The 19,815-nt window shown below is 47.3% G+C and overlaps 1 protein-coding gene across 4 annotated transcripts in view; it reads right to left on the minus strand.

The window, feature by feature from the left end:
• Nucleotides 1–19,815, minus strand: part of LOC122787177 (transducin-like enhancer protein 4) — a 728,148-nt gene that overhangs the window by 128,337 nt on the left and 579,996 nt on the right. For all 4 annotated transcript variants that reach the window (XM_044053755.1, XM_044053754.1, XM_044053756.1 and 1 more), the window contains 3 exons: nucleotides 9,808–10,055; nucleotides 8,594–8,741; nucleotides 8,010–8,160 (listed from right to left, as the gene is read on the minus strand). In XM_044053755.1, coding sequence (XP_043909690.1) covers nucleotides 8,010–8,160; nucleotides 8,594–8,741; nucleotides 9,808–10,055 — 547 coding nt within the window. The remainder of the gene's footprint in view (nucleotides 1–8,009; nucleotides 8,161–8,593; nucleotides 8,742–9,807; nucleotides 10,056–19,815) is intronic.

A 19,815-nucleotide genomic window follows, 5' to 3' on the forward strand; every position in this document is an offset into this window, starting at 1 on the left:
AGAGGGATTGGGAGAGTGAGAGCGATGTGTGAGTGAATGCAGGAATGAATGAAGAAATGTCCATGTGTGTGAGGTCGGGAGAGTGAGAGCAATGTGTGAATGAATGAAGAAGTGGCTGTGTGTGTGTGAGATCGGGAGAGTGAGAGCGGTGTGAGTGAATGCAGGTATGAAAGTGGAAGTGGCTGTGTGTGTGTGTGTGTGTGTGTGCGTGTGCGTGTGCGTGTGCGTGTGTGTGTGTGCGTGCGAATGTGAATGCAGGTATGAATGAAGAAGTGGCTATGTGTGTGTATGTGTGAGATCGAGAGAGTGAGAGCAATGTGTGAATGAATGCAGGTTTGAATGAGGAAGTGACTGTGTGTGTATGTATGAGATCGGAAGAGTGAGAGGGATGTATGAATCAATGCGTAAGTGGGTGTGTGGCACGTGGGTGTGGGATCGGGATAGTGAGAGCGATGTATGAATGAATGCGTATAAGTGGGTGTGTGGCGTGTGGTTGTGACAGACAGTGAGAGTGGTGTGTGAATGAATGCAGGTATGAATGAGGATGTGACTGTGAGTGTGACTGGGAGAGAGTGAGAGCGATGTGTGAGTGCAGGGCCGGTGCTAGTATTTTGGGGGCCCTCAGCAAGTTTCAAGTTGGGGGCCCTACCCAGGAGATTATAAAAAGTGGGACCATATTGCCATCATGCCTCCTTCCCTATCAAGCTCATGCAGCACCATTTCACAATCACTGTAGTATTATTACACTGCATCTATTCTGATTTTAATCATTTCATTGATTTTTTTTTACTGGATTTAGCTTAAGTTCTCTGCCATCTGCAGAAGGTCATATATTCTGTTGTCCTCCTGTGGTATTTCATCACTATGATATGCTAATAAATGGCAACAATTAATATGCAAGCTGTGTGGTATCATTAATTTATTCTATGACAACAGGAAAAATACTGTAAATATACTCTAAATGACATGGCCAACGGATTGCAATTCCTGGAGCATAATGCCTAGAAAACATAGTCCAACAGTACATTATAGCTACAATTCTATCAATTTATTTGACGATGTTCAAATTCAAACAGGATCCTTTATGCAAAAACAATTACTTTCAGGGGCAGTCTAAGAGTTGTAGAAAGGTTTAATCTAAAGAAGTGTGGTGTAGGTTACACAGCTACAGAGTACTGAAAGGAAAGACACAGGAGATGCAAAGCAGCACTGTGATCTAGCCATTGTGGTACCATGGTGGTTGTGTCTGGAATTCAATTATGTTTGTTTTAAGCTCCCCATTGAGGAATAGAAGCTACATACGTATTAATCCTCACAAAGTGGTGTGGGAGTGCAACCTTCCTAGATGCCCAAAGTGAAAAGTTTGTTACTAAATTGTGAGATTGTGCAAGGAAGCAAACACCCTCAAGCAAATTGAACAAGTATGCACTTTATCAAAATTAAGAGTCATTAAAGAAATTCAGCTGTTTCAGGTACTACACACACTGCAAGTTTGAGGCTCACAGTAGTAATCATCTAAAACAGAAAACACTTTCTTTCTATTACATATCTGGTTATTTACTTTTTCTCCCGGTCACAACCCTTTTTTCCCCAGAAGGCACAACTGTCCAAACAAGAGAATCCTGGAGAAATAGGAGATAATCCTAAAGCAATGTACCAAGATGTCACTGTAGCAGTTGGGTGGGGGTTACAAATATCAGGTGAGGGAAGACTGCATCACCAGCGTGACAGTGTTTTTTCCTGATTACCCAACAATAGATGACATGTATGATAAAGGTGACAACCCAAGTCACATCCTTCCCTTTCTTGTCTCAACTTGCTACAGCAAAAATAAAAAAAAAAGTACTGCACAGTAAAGGGAAACTAAAACACTAAATTTATGTGTGTCAAATTTTGGCTTGCAGTGGAGTTAAAATGTTGAAAATTTTAAAGATGCCAGCTCAACAAAATAAAGTACGAGGCATTTAAAATGTGGAAAATAACCAGTAAGCAGTTAGTGCATTGAAAATGCTATACTATGTGCTATTTATGGGTAGAAAACAATATATTTCTCACATCCTTGCCTAAGTGTGGTATTAACTATGCTGCTTCGTAAAGTTAGTCTCTGTACAGTTTCCTCAACTGTGAATGATGACTCACACTTTGAGAGTTGACCTACCTCCATGCAGCAATAATTTCAAAGTCATTTAATATAGCAAACACATATTCTATGGCTCCTTTGGAACAAATGAAAGGCAGGGCTACAGACACCTGGCTTTCCCAGGGCCAAAAAAATAAGAAGTTATGTACTCACCATAATGTTCTATCTGAGTAGGTAACTTCATTTGTCAGCAACCTGTGGGTATCGGATCCGATTCGGATCTGAGCCAGCAGCTTTCCTAGCAAAATATCCAAGCTCCTCCCCCTACCCATAATACCCTGCTACCTCCCTCTAGCCCTCAGATCAAGTTTACCATAGTATCACAGAATACTACAATAACAAAAAGAAAAAACACCTGAACATCCTAACCTGATGTCATCTGGGAAGTGAAACACAATAATCCTTCAAGGACGAACTACAGGTCAGGGGGACGGAGGGAGGGTTGGTGACCATCCGGAACTTTTCTTTGGCAACTGACAGGTACAGTGTGGACAGGTCAAGAATTGGCCGTAAGTCCCCTGTCTTTTTTGGCGCCAAAAATAACCTGGAGTAAAAGCCTGATCCGGATTGTCCGGGGGGGAACGTGCTGGATGGCTCTTTTTCTTAGTAGCTCTTTTATTTCGAAGGCTGCTACCTCCCTCTGATTGGGTGGGACATCGGGGAGGAGAACTTAGGAATGGAATTGAGTAACCTCTGGTTATGATCCGGAGCACCCAGCGATCTGTTATAATGGACTCCCAATGTGCTAGATGCTCCGAAAAGCGCCCCCTGACTGCCTCCAGAGAAGAGCAGTCGGGCAACCCCTCAGGGTTGCTGCATGGGTCGATCGGAAAAGGGTTCCCTCGACCTGAAATTCTTCGGCCCCCCTCTGCCTCTGGGCTGGCATCCACCCTGCCCTCCTCTGCCTCTGAAGGATGAGGGGTCCGGAGCGAAACGGGATTGTTGGGATTTCCGGAACCACATCTTCTTCTGTCCTCTTTGGTTCCTGGAGAAGGACCTCTGAGGAGCCGAGAAGCGGATCCCGATGGCAGACATCTTCCCATCCTTCTCGCTCTGGAGTAGCGTATTGCGGACAGTTTTGCCAAAAAGTGTAGAACCGTCAAAAGGGGTGTTCGCGAAGGATGCCTTGATGGATTCCGCAAAGTCGCAGAGACAGAGCCAGACCTGTCATCATAAGACAATGCCTGCTCCGCTGGCTCTAGCTGCTCCCTCCGTGGCATGGTTGAGAAGCCGCATAGAGGTGTTTGTGATAGACTTGAGTGGCCATTCAAGCCGAGAAGGTCTGTTTGTCTTCGGTCGACATGGACTCTGGGGTTGACCCAGTGTACTCTTTGATTAGGTTCCGCCGGAGCTGAATTACATGTGCCATATAGTTTAGAGACCTGACAGCAAAGGTCGCTGAAGCAAACATCCGCTTTCTGAGGAGGTCCATCGTCCGAGACTCCTTGTCTGGAGGATGTACCGAGGAACTCTCCTGTGCCAATTCCTTTTTGGTGGCAGCCGCCACCGCCATGGCATCTACCGGGGCACCCTTGCTCCAAACTGTCCTGTCTGTGGGGAGGCTGAGAATCCTGTCCGGTCTCTTGGGTATTGGCTCCACAGTGTCCGGCTCCTTCCATGCCCTGGTAGTTATGAGGTCCACCAGGGGATCGGCAGGAGGGGGCACCCAAGAGGTAGATGGGCCTGCGTCAAACACCTCCAGAAACACAGACTCATCCAAGGGAAGGCTTTTGGGCTGACCACCCCCCTGTAATACGAAGTATTTCCATAATGTCTCCAAAGGAGACGTCCTCAGGGGGTGACCTGGGGGAACCTTCCCCTTCCTCCAAGTCTGTGTCTTCTGTGAGGGACTCGGGTGAGTCCAAGTGCCCCCTCTTACACTTTTGTTTGTGAGGAACCTCCTCGAGGTGGGGGGGGGGCTGTCCGAGGAGGGCTCACCAACAATGTCCTGTTCCTCTACAGGAACCATCTGGGACGCAGGTGCAGGCTGTCCCTGGGGCCGGATGATGGAAGACAGGCCCGTCTGAGAGCGAATGGGATCCGTAGCAAGAACCTGGGGCCTTGAATCCCTCAAAAGGACCCTCTCCATGACGTTGAATGCCGAGGGTGAGCTGCTCTCCCTAGGATCCGAAAGCAGCCTCCTCGGATCCGGCATGTGGATCGGCACCGAAGATGACCCGATTGGATCCAAAAGAACAGTGAGCTCCGACCTCAGTGGAGCCAAAGGCACACTGACCCCTCTGGATCCGATGCTCAGCTCACGGCCCCGAGAGCTCAGATCCGAAAAAGGACCCGACAAACTCGAAGGTGCAGTCGGCGCTGAAGTAGGAAACACTGTCGGCGCCGACATCACCTGGCTCCGAAGCTACCCGGATCCGACAGCTCCGAACCCAGATAGTGGGTCGGAGAAGGAGCAATGGGGGCGGAAAATGGGGTCGAGCTCCTCCCCGGAGGGGGGGAGGCAAGAGAATTCCCATCTGCAGCTGGGCCTGAAGAAATCGACACATCATCTGGTCCATGTCCGCGTCAGATAAACTTCTGGTTGACCTGGATGAGGCTGCCGAGGCTGGCCGGGAAGGCTGCCTGGACGACCTCGAAGGTGACCGGGTCTCCTCATCCAGCTCCGGGGAGAAACGCAGAGAACGAAGCCGGGAGGGGGAAAACCCGGAGACCTTAAAGGGGGAGGCGAGCTGCTTAGACGGCGGGGCCGAGGGGACTGATTTGGTCCGCCTCTTGTGGCTACAATGCCTGTCTCTATCGCGCTCCTTGTCTATCTTGTCCTTTTTTCTGGTGTCCCTTTCCTCCTGAGCTGAAGAGGGAGTTTGAATCCCGGCCAGGGGAGCGGGAACAATCCGTGGAGCAGCCGCGGCTGGTGTCACAGAGGGGGGAGGCAGACTAAGCCAAATCAGGGGGCAAAAGGCACGCAAGGATTAGCTTGGTCCTCCTATCCCACAAAGCCCTGGGGTTGAAGGCTGCACAGAGATAGTGCAGCCCGACAAAAGGTGGTCCACGCCCAGGCAAATAACGTACCAAGTGTGGGCCATCCGCTGAGGACAGCTTATGGCCACACTCGGAGCATCTAGAAAAAATTGCTTTTGGGCCTTCAGACATTTTAGAAAAGAACAGGCCCACACGCACACACTTTCACACACAGACAGAAGGGGGGGAGGGAAAATTAATATCTAAACTAAAGCTAATGTGAAAAACTACCAAAATAGTTTAAGGGAGAAAAAGGTACCACACACACCAAGTTTAAAGAGATTTTTAAGGAAAAAAAGTTTGAATAGCTTTCTTTAACTCACAAACCCAATGCTAGGAGCTCGTTCTCAGATGCTTCAAGAAGCCGCGGCAAACGAGATCTGAGGAGTAGAGGGAGGTAGCAGGGTATTATGGGTAAGGGGGAAGAGCTTGGAGCTCGGATCTTTTACTAGGAAAGCTGCCGGCTCGGATCCGAATCAGATCCGATACCCACAGGTTGTTGATCAAATGAAGTTAACTACTTCAGATTCTGGATATTCTTAAAAATCTGGGCAGTTCAGATATTTGCCTAACGTCAACAATCAAAAGAACTGACCCAACAGACCACATATTAAGGTAAACCCAATCAGGAAGCTAGAACTTGCTTCTTGATTGCTACAGCCAATTGGGTCCCTTGCTTCACTGAAGCGGACCTGATTGAGAGCAGCTAACAAGTAAAGCAAGGGACCTGATTGGCTGCAGCCATCAAGGAAGCAAGTTCTTTCAGGGGAAGAAAAAAAAAAAAAAGCGGAATCGCGCAACGGCGCTGCTGAATGAACAAGCGATTTTGAAACCCGCGGCTGCTTCACATGGGGGCCCATGTACGTGGGGAGATAATCGGGGGCTCCCCACAGCCGCAGGTTTGGCGGGTGCCTAACGCCGGCTATGTGTGAGTGACTGCAGGTATGAATGAGGAAGTGACTGTGTGTGTTTGATCGGGAGAGAGCGATGTGTGAGTGAATGCAGGTACGAATGAGGAAGTAAGTGTGTGTGTGTGTGTGTGTGTGTGTGTGTGTGTGTGTGAGATTGAGAGAGTAAAGGTGATGTGAGAGTGAATGCAGGTATGAATGAGGGAGTAACCAACATTTTGCGAGCTGCTTTCCACCGCACGGCAAGAAAGACTGGAGAAGATGGCGTCGGCTGAGGGCTATGTACCAAGGCGTACTGACGTCAGGATACTAGCTTATACAGCCGACGCCGGACCCAGACTTTGGGATTCTGGCCGACCTCGGGCTGCCTGCCGGCAGGAGCACCCTACAGTTATGACTGCAACAGTGAAACACGAAGAACATGTGACTGTGTGTGTTTGATCGGGAGAGAGCGATGTGTGAGTGAATGCAGGTACGAATGAGGAAGTAACTGTGTGTGTGTGTGTGTGTGTGTGTGAGATTGAGAGAGTAAAGGTGATGTGAGAGTGAATGCAGGTATGAATGAGGGAGTGACTATGACTATGCGAAAGATCAGAAAAGAGCGACAGCGATGTGTGTGAGTGAATGAGTTAAAGAATGCAAAAGAAATTGTGTGCGTGTCACAGGGGGAGAGAGTGAAGGGAAAGAATGATCCCTGGCAGCAGCACCAATGAGGTCTGTGTAAGTCTGGACCATACCACTGGACACATACCTCTCACCCTCTTAGATCAAGAAATCTGGACAAAGCCAAAAATAGTGGGGGCACAAAATAGGGACACTTTTAAGTACTGCTCTCACAAACATAGAAAGTTGACAGAAATGCAGGTTTTGCATTAGCATGAATTTTCTGATGGGTATGAAGTATGAAACTCAACTGTCTGTCATTATTTTCTGACTTCAGTGATCTGCCAGAAAACAATTTTGAGAGAAAAAGACCAAAAATATGAGGCAAAAATCTCGACATTCTGCAAAAATCTATACAGTTGAGAGGTATGCTGGACAGAACCAAATAATAGGGACAGATTTTAAATATTGCTCTTATAAACTTAAAGTTAATAAGGTTGCCATTAGGTTTGCTTACCTCTCAACCATAGTAGATCAGGGTTATGCTGTTAAGCAGAATGTACACTTTTTTTTGGTAATTGTCTTTTTATTGTACTTTTGAGCTTTTCTCCCCAGGTCTCCCAGTCCAGTTGAGCAGCCTCGTTAAACAAATGTCAAATAAATAAATAAATGAATGAAATATGCACTTTATGCCCGTCGTGGGGGGGGGGGGGGGGGTTGCCTTGGGAAAACCTGGCTTCAGCAAGGGAGCCGAGAATCGAAAAAGTTTGGGAACCACTGCACTAGAGGGAGTGACTTTAAAAATACTACAGAATGTAACTCAGCTCATTTGGATCATTTTACTTAAAGCTGATTTGCCTCCTGGTTTGAATGACACTATCTATCAAACCAGTCTTGCAAGCACTTGGCTTGAGGTATAGATTTTATGAAAGGAGTGCTATAAATGAGCTCTAGTTACCTCATCTGTAGTAGGAGACGTATGACTTGTTTTGTTTTTTGATTGGTCAGTTTGTATTTTAAGTACTGAAGCACTTTCACTGATATTTTATGGTCTGAAGAAGCGGCTATCAGCCACAAAAGTGCTTACCTTCTTTTATTGACTTTTATTGTTTTTATATTAAAAGGTTTGCACATTTCAGCCATGGTGGTGAAGTTTGTTTTATGTTGTTCACATTGTGTTTTTGTACTCTGTCAACCTTTGCTCACCAGGACTACCTGTACTTGCAACACCTACTAAAAGCTGTACTAGTCAAAAAATTTACTTTTTATATCAGCAATGAAATCATTAGTAATTCTAAATAAACCACACAGTGCAGCATGTACAATCTTCTTTTTGAAATTTCCCTCCCATCCTCCCCCATAAATATCCCAGGTCTTACCAGTAGAGGCAAACTTCAGAGACAGAACGCAGCTCTCATGCAGATGTAGTTGGTACTTATTTGAGTTGGAAATGTGCAGGACTTCCACGTTGCTGCTTTCCATGCCCACTGCCAGCCACTCTCCAGATGGGCAGTAACCCAAAGAGAAGATCTGCAATGCAAATCCAACATTCTAGTTCAGAATTAGTACTAACATAGTTTGCAAACTGTTTCCTTGCTATGTACTTTAGCTACCTCAGCCCATCATTGTCTTTCCCCATTGTTAATTAATAATAGCTTCTTGTCCCACTTCTACCTTATTGTTTTAGTCCAGTCTTTCTTATCGACCACCCTGTTTTGATTCTGTCCAAAGTAATATCAGTTTCATGCCCTTCTACACTTTGCTTTACTGGTTTCTTATTATTATTTTTAATATGGTCATTGTTTTAGTTTTTGTCTGACTGGCTTAATTAGAAATATAGTTCTAAGCCTGCTTACATGTTCTTGTTCTGGTTAAACAGAGGCAGCTTTGCTCTCAGAACTTTGATCTAGTAATGGAGCTTGCTCTGCTCCTGTGATCATGTTGTGGGGGTTCGTCTACATACCTGTGAGTCGAAATCATGCTGTTGTAGCTGACGCCCTTCTCGAAGATCCCAACACCGCACTGTGTTATCCAGCCCTCCTGTCCACAGCCGCGTCCCATCACTGGAAATATCAATGCAGCTTGCCCCATCTGTGTGACCCTGAAACTGTCTGCAGTGAAAAAGATGGTCAGTTACTGGGGTGAGCTAATTCTTTAAGTAGCGAGTGTGACTTTTCTGATGTTGTGCTACTGTAGGTACAGAGCAAGTACATGTCTTATTCAAACTTGAAAGAAGCAAGTGATTTCAGAGGATAGCACCTTTGCTCTCCCTAACATACTTTCAAACAAGTAAGGTGCTGATGTGTAAAAAGTCATCATGCTCTTTTTTGTCTTTTGCCTTGTCTAAATATTTGGAAATACTATGCTGAAAAGCTGCCAATGTTCTTATTATTAGGAATATTTTCAGTTACTCGTGCTTGTTGTTTCTTGTTCCCACAACCTATGGTAAGGCTACACATCGCCTTTGAATGTTTTGTAAGAATAATTTCAGTACTTGCTGTCAATTCTTTAGCTTGTTGGAACTACCAAATATGTGAATGGCTATCTCAGAAATTTACCAGTCTAAATTTCCTTTTAATCATCTGTCTGATCATGTTGCTCTTTCCCTGTGCAAAACATAACTATGTTATATTTAGCAGTGCAGGACACCAGTAACTTGAGAAACATCTAACTTTAATTCTCCATGCAACACTTTAGTTCAAAAAAACATTATTCTTGTTATGTACAATTATTTCAGTGAAACTGTTTACTTATTTCACATAATGGCCGTGCAGTTTTTATGCATACTATATAGTATTGTTTCTCGTTGGTAAAACTGGTATTTCTCTAGCAGCATGTAGTCATCACTGCTGACGGACCCAATGAGAAGTATTCCAGTTTAATTAGGAGTCTGTATATGTTTCAGTCAAATGTTTTACATAATCCTACCTATTTCCTAATGAATCAGTCCTTATCCTGCCACGTAACTAATCATGGATAATACTAAGTACCATAATTCCATCCACATGAAAAAAACATCCCTGCAGCTCACTGGTGGCTCTGGTTTCTTTCAAATTTCAGGCCTTCAGGTGCTGTAACCAGTGTACAGATAGAAGATTGCTTTAGGTTGCAATAGTTGCAAAGATCTCAAATCTTCATTTAATAAAAGAATAGATTAAAGGGGAAGGCAAACCTCACCTCACAAGGGTTTGATTCTGCAGGTCCCACACCACAATGTTTCCATCGCTGCAGCAGGAGAAGCAGACTTTAGCGTCGGGACTGATGGCCAGTGCGTAACATGCCGGTGCTGATGATGTCAGCTCTGCCTTTATTCGTGGTGTTGGAGTTGCCAGATCCCAGATCGACAATGTGCTAGCCTCACCACCCACAATCAGGGTCCGTCCATCTGGAAGAAGCTTACAGGAACGAATGTAGTTATCCCGGTTCTGAGGGAAAGCAAAACAGAAAAAATGAATCCAAGCTGCAATGACTTCAGCTCAGGAAAGGAAAGATTAAGGCAGTGAAAATGGAAAATTCAAAGGTAGATATACTAGGACAGTGATTGTTTCCTTCCAGATCCTGCAGAGAATGTAAGTTTAGCATGGTTTTATTTGAATTACAGTATATGTAATGTACTTTATAAGCACTTACAAAAGTGCATGGACCGTGCTATCCTCCAAAAAAATGAAGCCAATCTTGTAGTCCTCTGCCATAAACAAACTCTACAACAGAAGAAAGAAACTGTTGCAAAAAAGAGTAAAATCCCATGATTGGAGGCACTCCTTGGTCAGCCTCAGTAAAAAGCTGAGGTCCCTCATAAAATCCTCCAAAGCTAGTTACGAAAACAAAACTGCCCCTGATTCTAGACAACCACAAAGCATTCTATAGCTATGTCAAGACACTCAATGGCAACACTCAGATCTGCTCTAAGTTACAGCACAATGGCACTAAATATACAGAACCAAGTGATATTGCCAACATCCTGGCAGATAGGTTCAGTGCTAACTTTACCCCCCTCTCACCCCCTAAAGGGCCCATCTCTATACTGGAAGAATGCAAAGTTCCTGTAATCACGGCTGCACAGGTAAAAAACACACTCGCCAAAGGCAAGAATCCAGCATCTCTGGGACCTGACAACATCCCAGGCTGCATTCTACACGAACTACAGAGCGAACTGTGGCACCCCACCTAAGTACCATGTTAAATCATAGCCTCACCTCAGGCTTTGTGCCCACTGAATGGTGCACATCAACGGTTATCCCACTCCACAAAGGGGGAGCCACCATGGACCCCGGGAACTATCACCCCGTTATCCTGACGAGTCTGGTCTGCAAGGCCATGGAACGTATCATCGTGGAACTTATAAAACAAAGACATTAGTAATCTCCAAACTCTGGACCCCGCCCAGTTCGGGTTTGTTTAAGGCAGATCATGTCTCCTAAACCTGATAGACTTCTTTGAAGCAGTCACCAAAGTCATATACAAGGGTAAGGTGGTTCACACAGCCTATCTAGATCTTGTCAAGGCTTTCGACACCACCACCCCACTCTGGAATTATAGATAAACTCACTAAACTAGGTATAAATCCCTATGTCACAAGATGGGTTGCCAACTGGCTTACTGACAGAACCCACACTGTGAAAGTAGCAGACTCTAAATCCGACTTCAAACCAGTGACAAGTGGAGTACCACAGGGTTCAGTCCTGGGTCCTCTCCTGTTTGGTATCTACTTCTCTGAAGTACGGGCTAACACAGAAGTCTTTGGCTAACAAAGTTCGCCGATGACTGCAAACTAGGAGCCATAATCAAAACTCCTAACGATGTGGACATCCTACAAAAGGGCCTCACTGAGACAGATGCCTGGTGTCAAAGCCATGGCCTCAAGCTCAATGCCAAAAAGTGCACTGTCATCCCCTTTGGTAAAAACTCTGTACCCATGAACTACCACATAGGTGGTAGTAAACTTAACACCGAAAGTGTGATAAGAGACCTTGGAATCCAGGTGGACAGTAGTCTCTCCTTTGATAATCACATTGCCACAGTAGTCAGGAAATCCTTCTACGTGGCATACCTCATCAAAAAAGGTTTCTCATCCAGGAAAAAAAAGAGGTCATTGTTTCCCTCTACTCATCACTCATTAGACCCATTATAGAATACAACGCCCCCTCTGGTATGTACCTCACAAGACATCTACAACAATTGGGAAGACCGCAGAAATACCTCACAAAGAGGATTACCAGCCTAAACAGATGCCCTATGCAGACCGTCTCAAAAATCTCCAACTTTACTCCATCGCATATCTCCTACTCAGAGGCAATCTCTGCCTAACATGCAAAGCTATGTCAAACCCAGAGCTGCTGGACATGCTCCACTTAAAGAAATCCCAATCCCTCCGAGCTACACGCTCTAGGAACCTAAACCTTGTCACCACAATAAACAGAACATGCTGGAGGGACAGATTCCTGTCCCAGAGACTTCCCAAACTCTGGAACAAACTACCTAGCTATATCAAACAAACCTCCTCATTACTGCTCTTCAAGAAAAATCTTAATGATTGGATGGGAAATAGGAAATTGATCCCAGGGTTCACTTCTGTGACTCTGCTCAACAGTGGCACAGGAAAATAATTTTCTTGGGTGGCGAAAGCCAGGGTACCTTTTTGGCTAGGCTTATATAGGCCCTAGGGCCAATAGCCTAGTACCTACATATGAACCTATGTTCCCACCTACAGTAATCTTATTCTTTAATACAGTGCGGTAGAAACTGCGACTGAAGATACTAAGAAACTGTCTTTAATGAAACAAAACTTTATTCTGACAAACAGAAATTAGAAGTTATGTACTCACCATAACGTTCCATCTGAGTAGGTGTATTCATTTGTCTGCAACCTGTGGGTCATGGATCCGATATCGGATCCGAACCGGCATGGTTTTCCAGCTATGGATCCAAGCTCTCAGCTCCTCCCCTCACCCATAATGCCCTGCTCTACCCTCATGACCTCAGATCGAGTTTGCCAACAGCAACAACACCCTGAAAAGGGTAACAGATAATATGCAGGAAACTGAAAGGCCAGGGGGATAGGAGGGCGGGATGGTTGCAGACAAATGAATACACCTACTCAGATGGAGCGTTAGGGTGAGTACATACCTTCTAAATCTGAGGTAGGAGATTCATTTGTCGGCAACCTGTGGGACAGAGTCCCCAGCTACCTGAATCTTGGGCGCCATCATGGAAGGATATTCCGGAGCACCGCGGAGCCAAATGATGCTCTACCCCTAGATGCAAGATCCAACTTATAGTGGGAGATAAAAGTATGAGATGAAGCCCACGTGGCTGCTGCACAAATATCATCTAGAGGAATCCTAGCCTTGAAGGCTGCTGAGGTAGATACTGACCGGGTTGAATGGGCATGAACACCCTCCGGTGCGGCCTTCCTGAAGCTTGATAAGCCAATAAGATGCACTGTGAAATCCAGCGAGACAGAGAAACTTTAGAAATTGGCTTGCCCAAATTAAATTTTGCAAAGGAAATAAACAACTGGTCGGATTGCCTATGACCAGCCATCCTGTTTAGATAAAATCTAAGTTGCCTGTGGACATCTAATGAGTGAAGCTTATATTCACCTTTGTTTTCATATTTAGGGAAGAAAACAGGAGATTAATGGACTGATTAATGTTTGCTTCAGAAGCAACTTTAGGAAGAAAGGACGGGTTGGTCCTGAGGTAGACACGGTCCGGATGAAATACCAAGTAAGGAGGTTTAGCTGATAATGCTTGAAGCTCTGAAACTCTCTTGGCCGATGTAATGGCTACCAAAAGGCTGTCTTGTAAGACAAGAATTTGAGATCCACCGTAGCCGCTGGTTCGAAGGGGCGGTCAAGGCCTGGAGAACCAAAGAGAGGTCCCAAGGAGGAACCGCTTGTTTTACAGGGGCCTGAGAAGAAAAGTACCTTTAAGGAAAATTTTACACAATTTGGCTGACATAAGAGGATTAGAGTCATGGCCAATGTGATAATGAGAAATTGCCGCCAGTTGTACTTTGACTGTGGAACTGCTGGCACCATCGTTAAAAGAGTGGTTAGAAAGTCAAGCACTAAGGGGAGAGGAACCGTGAAGGGATTCAGGCCTTGCCGCTCCGCCACAAAGAAAAACGTTTCCACTTGCTGCGGTAGACCTTCCTAGTGGACGGTTTATGAGCTGCCACCAGAATTGCTTTAACAGGTGACGAAATACCGGGAGTCCTGATCAAGAGTGGAACGGGAGCAGCCAAGCGGTCAGCTTCAGGTTGTCCAGATTCGGAGGAGGTATGCAGGATGGATGGGATATCAGATCCGGAATGGGATCTAGATTCCAACGAGGATTCACCGAGTGAGACCTTACAAAGGGGCACCAGATCTGTCGAGGCCAAAACGGAGCAATGAGAATCATTCTGCAACCCACCCGAGAGGCTTTCTGAAGAACTTGGAGCATCAGAGGCAAAGGTGGATAAGCATACAGAAGAACGGGTGGCCAAGCATGCACCAGAGCGTCTCTTGGGGAACCTCCTGGAGGAGGTATCAGAGCGAAAAAACTGTCGCACTTGGTGTTTGAGGGAGAGGCAAAAGATCGCATGAAGGAGTTCCCCACCGTGCGAATATGCGTTCCGCTACTTGAAAATTGAGAGACCACTCGTAAGGGGTCAGAATGGTGCGACTGAGCTTGTCCGCCAGGATGTTGGACCGACCGGAATGTGCGTTGCTATTAGAAAGCGGTTGGTGGAGATTGCCCATTCCCAAACTCTCATGGCTTCTCGACAAAGGGGGTAAGACCTTGTTCCCCCTTGCTTGTTGATGTACCAGACCACAGACATGTTGTCCGATTGAATCGCAATTGTTCCCAAGGGAAGAAAGTCCTGAAGTGCTAGCAACGCTAAGAGCACTGCTCTCATCTCTAGAACGTTGATATGCAGTAAGGTCTCTGAATCGTTCCACGTGCCTTGGACGGTCCGGCCCGCAAAATGCCCCTCCCACCCGAGGCGGGAGGCGTCCGTGGTCACCGTGGCGAGAGGGGGAGAAGCACAAAATGGGCAGCCCCCGTGGAGATCTGGAGAGTGAAGCCACCACAGGAGGGACCGCTTGCAAGCCTTGCTGATCGCAATGGGATGATGCATAGGGAGAGCAAGGTATGACCACTGTACTAAGAGAGTCTACTGTAGGATGCGCATATTGAGCCTGGCAAGAGGGAGAAGTGCTATAGCAGACGCCATGGACCCTAGAGCCCTCAGGACCAACTCTGCCGGAACAGAACTTGAGTGGAGAATGGCCCGCACCTGGAGCTGCAGATTTTGAACTCTGTCCGCAGTGAGGAAGGCTCGTAAACTCCTTGTGTCTAGCCTGGCCCCTATAAAATCTAAGAGCTGTGTGGGCGCCAGGTTGGATTTCTTTGTATTTATTGTAATGCCCAGAAAGGGAGCAAGATGGAGAAAGGAGTCTCGCGCCAATAATAGTAGATGCCTTGTTGGGGCGGTAAGAAGCCAGTCGTCCAGGTAGGGAAAGACCTGCACCCCCTGAAGCCTCAGGTGGGCCGCTACCACTGCTAATACTTTGGTGAACACCCTGGGGCTGTGGTGAGACCAAAGGGAAGGACCCGGAACTGGTAGTGACTGGCTCCCAGCCGGAAGCGGAGGAACCTCCTGAGCGCCTGTCCATCAGGATGTGGTAGTACGCGTCTTTGAGGTCTATCGAGCACATCCAGTGATTTTCTCCCAGAAGGGGAGAATAGATTGCAGAGTGACCATTCGAATTTTTCTTTGGGGACTGCCAGATTCAAGAGAGAAAGGTCTAGAATTGGTCTTAGTTCCCCGTCTTCTTTGGCACTAAAAGAACCTGGAGTAGAACCCTGATCCGATCTGGTCTGGGGACGGGCTGGATGGCTCTTTTCTTTAGCAGATGGCCAATTTCTGCCAAAGCGGCCTCCCGTTGACCGGGTGGAACGTCTGGGAGGGACTTCAACTTTGGAAAGTGAAGAAAGGGGATGCGATATCCTCTGGATATGATTTGGAGAACCCAGCGGTCTGATGTTATGGACTGCCATGCCGCTAGGTGCCCGAACGCCCCCGACTCCCTCCAGAGTGGAGCAGCCGGGCAACCCCTGAGGGTTGCTGCGCCGGCCGTTCAGAGAAAGGTTCCCTGGACCCGAAGTTTCGGGAGCCCCTCTGCCTCTAGGGCGGCGTCCTCCCTGTCCTCCTCTGCCACGGAAGGACTGGTTGTCCGGAGCAGGCTGGGACTGCTGCGACTTCGGAACCACATCTTCTTCTGACCCTTTTGGTTCCTAGAGTAGGGCCTCTGGGGTGCAGAGAAGCGGATTCCGACGGCAGACAGCGTCTTCCGTCCTTCTCGCTCTGGGTCAACGTTCGAACGGTTTTGCCAAAGAGAGCAGAACCATCAAAGGGGCGTTCGCAAATGACGCTTTGAAGGGCTCAGAAAAATCGCAGTGACGGAGCCAGGCCTGGCGTCTAGTGACTAGGCCTGCCCCTGCGGCTCTAGCGGCGCCTTCCGTGGCGTGGGAGAGTAGCCGCATAGAGGTATTAGTAACTGACCTAAGAGTGGCCATGTGGGTGGAGTGCAGCACCCTGTCCTCCTCCGACATGGACTCTGGGGGAGATGCAGCGTATTCTTTAATGAGATCTCGCTGCATCCTAATGGCGTGTGCCAGGTAGTTCAGCCCTTACCGAGAAGGTCGCTGAACTAAACATCCGCTTCCCCAAGCGGTCCATCATCCGAGACTCCTTGCTTGGGGGATGGACTGAGGGACTCTCCTGAGCAAGTTCCCTCTTGGTGGCCGCCGTCAACATGGCATCTACCGGAGGCCCCTTACTCCAATGGGCACGGTCGGGCGGTGGGCTGAGGATGCTATCGGGCCTCTTAGGAATTGGCTCCACGGTGTCCGGTTCCTTCCACGCCCTGGTGGTAATGAGGTCCACCAGGGGTCGGCAGGAGGACACCCAAGAGGTAGACGGGCCCGCTTCAAATGCCTCTAAGAACACGGACTCGTCCGAGGAAGACTTGGGGCAGACCACCCCCTTATACGGAGCATTTCCATGATGTCTCCAAATGAGACATCCTCGGGGGTGACCGTGGGAGCCTTCCTCTTCCTCCAAGTCCGTGTCTTCCGTGAGAGACTCGGGGAGTCAATGTGCCTCCTTTTGCGTATGCTTGCGAGGACATCCTCTGGGGGCTGTCAGAGGACTCGCAAGCAGCAACTTGTTCCATTGGAGCAACTTGGGGCACAGAAGCGGGCTGTCCCAAGGGCCGGATGGTGGAAGCCTGGCCCAGTGCAGAGGGAGCGCGGGACGGAGCCAAACAAGTGCCGGGGTCCGGAGACCCTCAACAGGGCCCTCTCCACTACATCAAGCGCCGAAGGGGAGTCGACCTCGACCAAAGGATCCGACAATCGGCTCCCCCTCGGATCCGAAGAGTGGATCGGAGCCGGCGCCGAAGCACAGTGCGCTCCGACACAGACGGCGCCGAAGGAGCACTGATCCCCCCCGGATCCGAGGCTCGGATCCAGGCTCCGAGTGGTCGGATCCGATGCACTCGAGGGCAGGGTCGGATCCGGTACAAAGTACTATCGGCGCCGACCCACCCCGGCTCGGCTGCTCGGCTCCAGCTGCTCCGAACCCGGATAGCGGGTCGGAGAAGGAGCAATCGGTTTGAAAAGGGGTTGAGCTCCCCAGAGGGGAGGCAAGAGCACTCCCATCTGCATCTGGGCCTGGATGAACCTTCTCATCATCCGGTCCAGGTCAGCATCCGAAGGCTATCGTGGATCTCGACGAGGCTACCGAGGTAGGCCTGGAGTGCCTCCTCGATAGCCTCGACGGAGATCGGGTCTCCTCCTCCTCAGGTCCCGGTGAAAAACACACTGGAGACCGGAGCCGAGAAGGAGGAGACCGAGCTGACAATGGAGCCGACAATGGAGCCGGGGGAGAAGCCCGCTTGGCTGGCGGGGCCGAAACAGAGGTCTCGGCCCGCCGCTTATGGTGCTTCTCCCTCCGGTCCCTTTTCTTAGCATCCCTCTCCTCCGAACCAGAAACGGGAGGTTGAGTCCCAGGAGGAGGAGGGGGTGCCGCAGAGGGAATAACCGTAGGCACGGTTACTCCCGAAGGAGCGGAGGTCGGAGCCGAGTCCGGCGGTAAAAGGCCCGCCAAAACAAGCTTGGACCTCCGCTCCTTCAAAGCCCTGGGGTTGAACCCTGCACAAATGGAACATCCAGATGTGAGGTGTTCAACCCCCAGGCATCTAACACAGAGTGTGGCCATCAGCTGGGGAAAGCTTATGGCCACACTCGGAGCATTTAGAAAATATAGATTTGGGTTGGTCTGCCATCCCAATCTAACAAAGTAGTTACCAAACTAAAAGTAACTAAACAACCAATATACACACACAGGCCCAACACACACACACTACGCCAACAGCGAGGGGAGGGATATAACTTTTAGATTAACTCTAAAAAGTAAAAATATCAAAGGGGAAACCTACACTTTCACACAAAAAATCAATAAAAACTTCAAAATTCTGAAATTTAATAGTAAAACTAGCACTTAGCTTGAGAGCTTGAGAAACAAATCCAGTCACCATGCGCGGCAAACGAGATCTGAGGTCATGAGGGTAGAGCAGGGCATTATGGGTGAGGGGAGGAGCTGAGAGCTTGGATCCATAGCTGGAAAACCATGCCGGTTCGGATCCGATATCGGATCCATGACCCACAGGTTGCAGACAAATGAATCTCCTACTTCAGATCACTTATTTGTTGTTTTATTTACTTACTGTCATTTGTTTACTGGGAAAGTATGACTGAGCAGTGCCCTTTTTCAGTAGAGGCCCAGGGAGAAAATCTCCATCATACAAACATCATGGACATCATTTGCATTGTTTTATCATTTACAATCATTTTCAACAGTTCCATTATTCAGACATCCTTGACATCAGTTACATACCAGCCGCAAACAATGTTGATGAAAAATAACAGTTATATGGGTTGCATATGAATAACATTTTGGAAGATGAAGAGTTAGAGCAGCTCAAAGAAAAGAAGCAGGGGAGAAGGTACAAAGGAAATAAAGGAGATGAGATGACAGAGGAGGGTATAGTTGTGGAAATACAATGTTTTGTGCAGAACAGAGTTGTGGCACAAATTCATATGGCAATATAAGTGCCACTTTAACCAGGGTTGGTGCAGCAGCAGTTCTATATCAGGTGTTACTTCAGTTGGTATTTAAAGTCTTTCAGGTTGCAGACTGTTCTTAAGTGGAGTGGGATGGTATTCCAGGTATTAGCAATACAGGGAATATCTTGCATTATTGTTAGGTTTAGTTATAGAGAGTGGTCAGTGTAGTACAGAGGTCTCTTAATAGTGTAGGGCTGAATGATGGAGTGAAGAGAGGAATTTTTCAGGGCTGTACAATATCTTGAAGGTTGTAATTATTTATGAGTACAAAAGGAAATTATTAAGTTTGAGACAGTTTATTTGTTTTAGAGGGAGGCAATGATGTGGATGGTTGTGAATTTGGTTACTTTATTGTAGCATTGTTCCAATTTGGCTGACAGAGAGGAGCTGAGATTGGTTAGGCTAGAGGAGGCATATAATAGGGATAGACGTAGCAATGTTTTGTCAAGCAGAGTCAGTAAAATAGTGCTTTACTCTACAGAGGCAGCCACGCTTTTGGCGCATCGTCTTTATGGCTTGTTGAAGGCAGAGATCAAATTTTGCATTGTCGTCTATAATCATACCTAATAGTTTGGTGTGGGATAATAGTTCTATATTGGTCTTGTTGGATGACAGCATATTAAAGGTAGTTTTTTGGGAGGAGAGAGAGTTGAGAGTAAACAGTAGTATTTTATATATATATATTTTTTTTTTGGGGGGTTCAGTAGGCATTGTGAGGTGTTGAGCCAAGCTTCTATGTAGATGAAGAATTTCTGACTGTGTGTTTGGAGCATGGGTAATGACCTAGCAGCACACATTAGAGTTGAGTCATTAGTGTATTGTACTATGATGGCCTGCTTGGCTACTATGGTTAAGTTGTTGATAAATAAGTTAAACAGAAGTGATCCTAAGATGGAGACTTGTGGGACTCCAATGAATGTTGGAAAGAAAGAGGAGAAGTAATTTAGCCATTTCACTACTTAGAACCTATTAATGAGGTAACTAAGAAATCACGGTAAGTGGG

This window comes from Protopterus annectens, chromosome 13.part0 (genome assembly GCF_019279795.1).
Source record: "Protopterus annectens isolate FY-2018-M chromosome 13.part0, PAN1.0, whole genome shotgun sequence".
Lineage (NCBI taxonomy): Eukaryota > Metazoa > Chordata > Ceratodontiformes > Protopteridae > Protopterus > Protopterus annectens.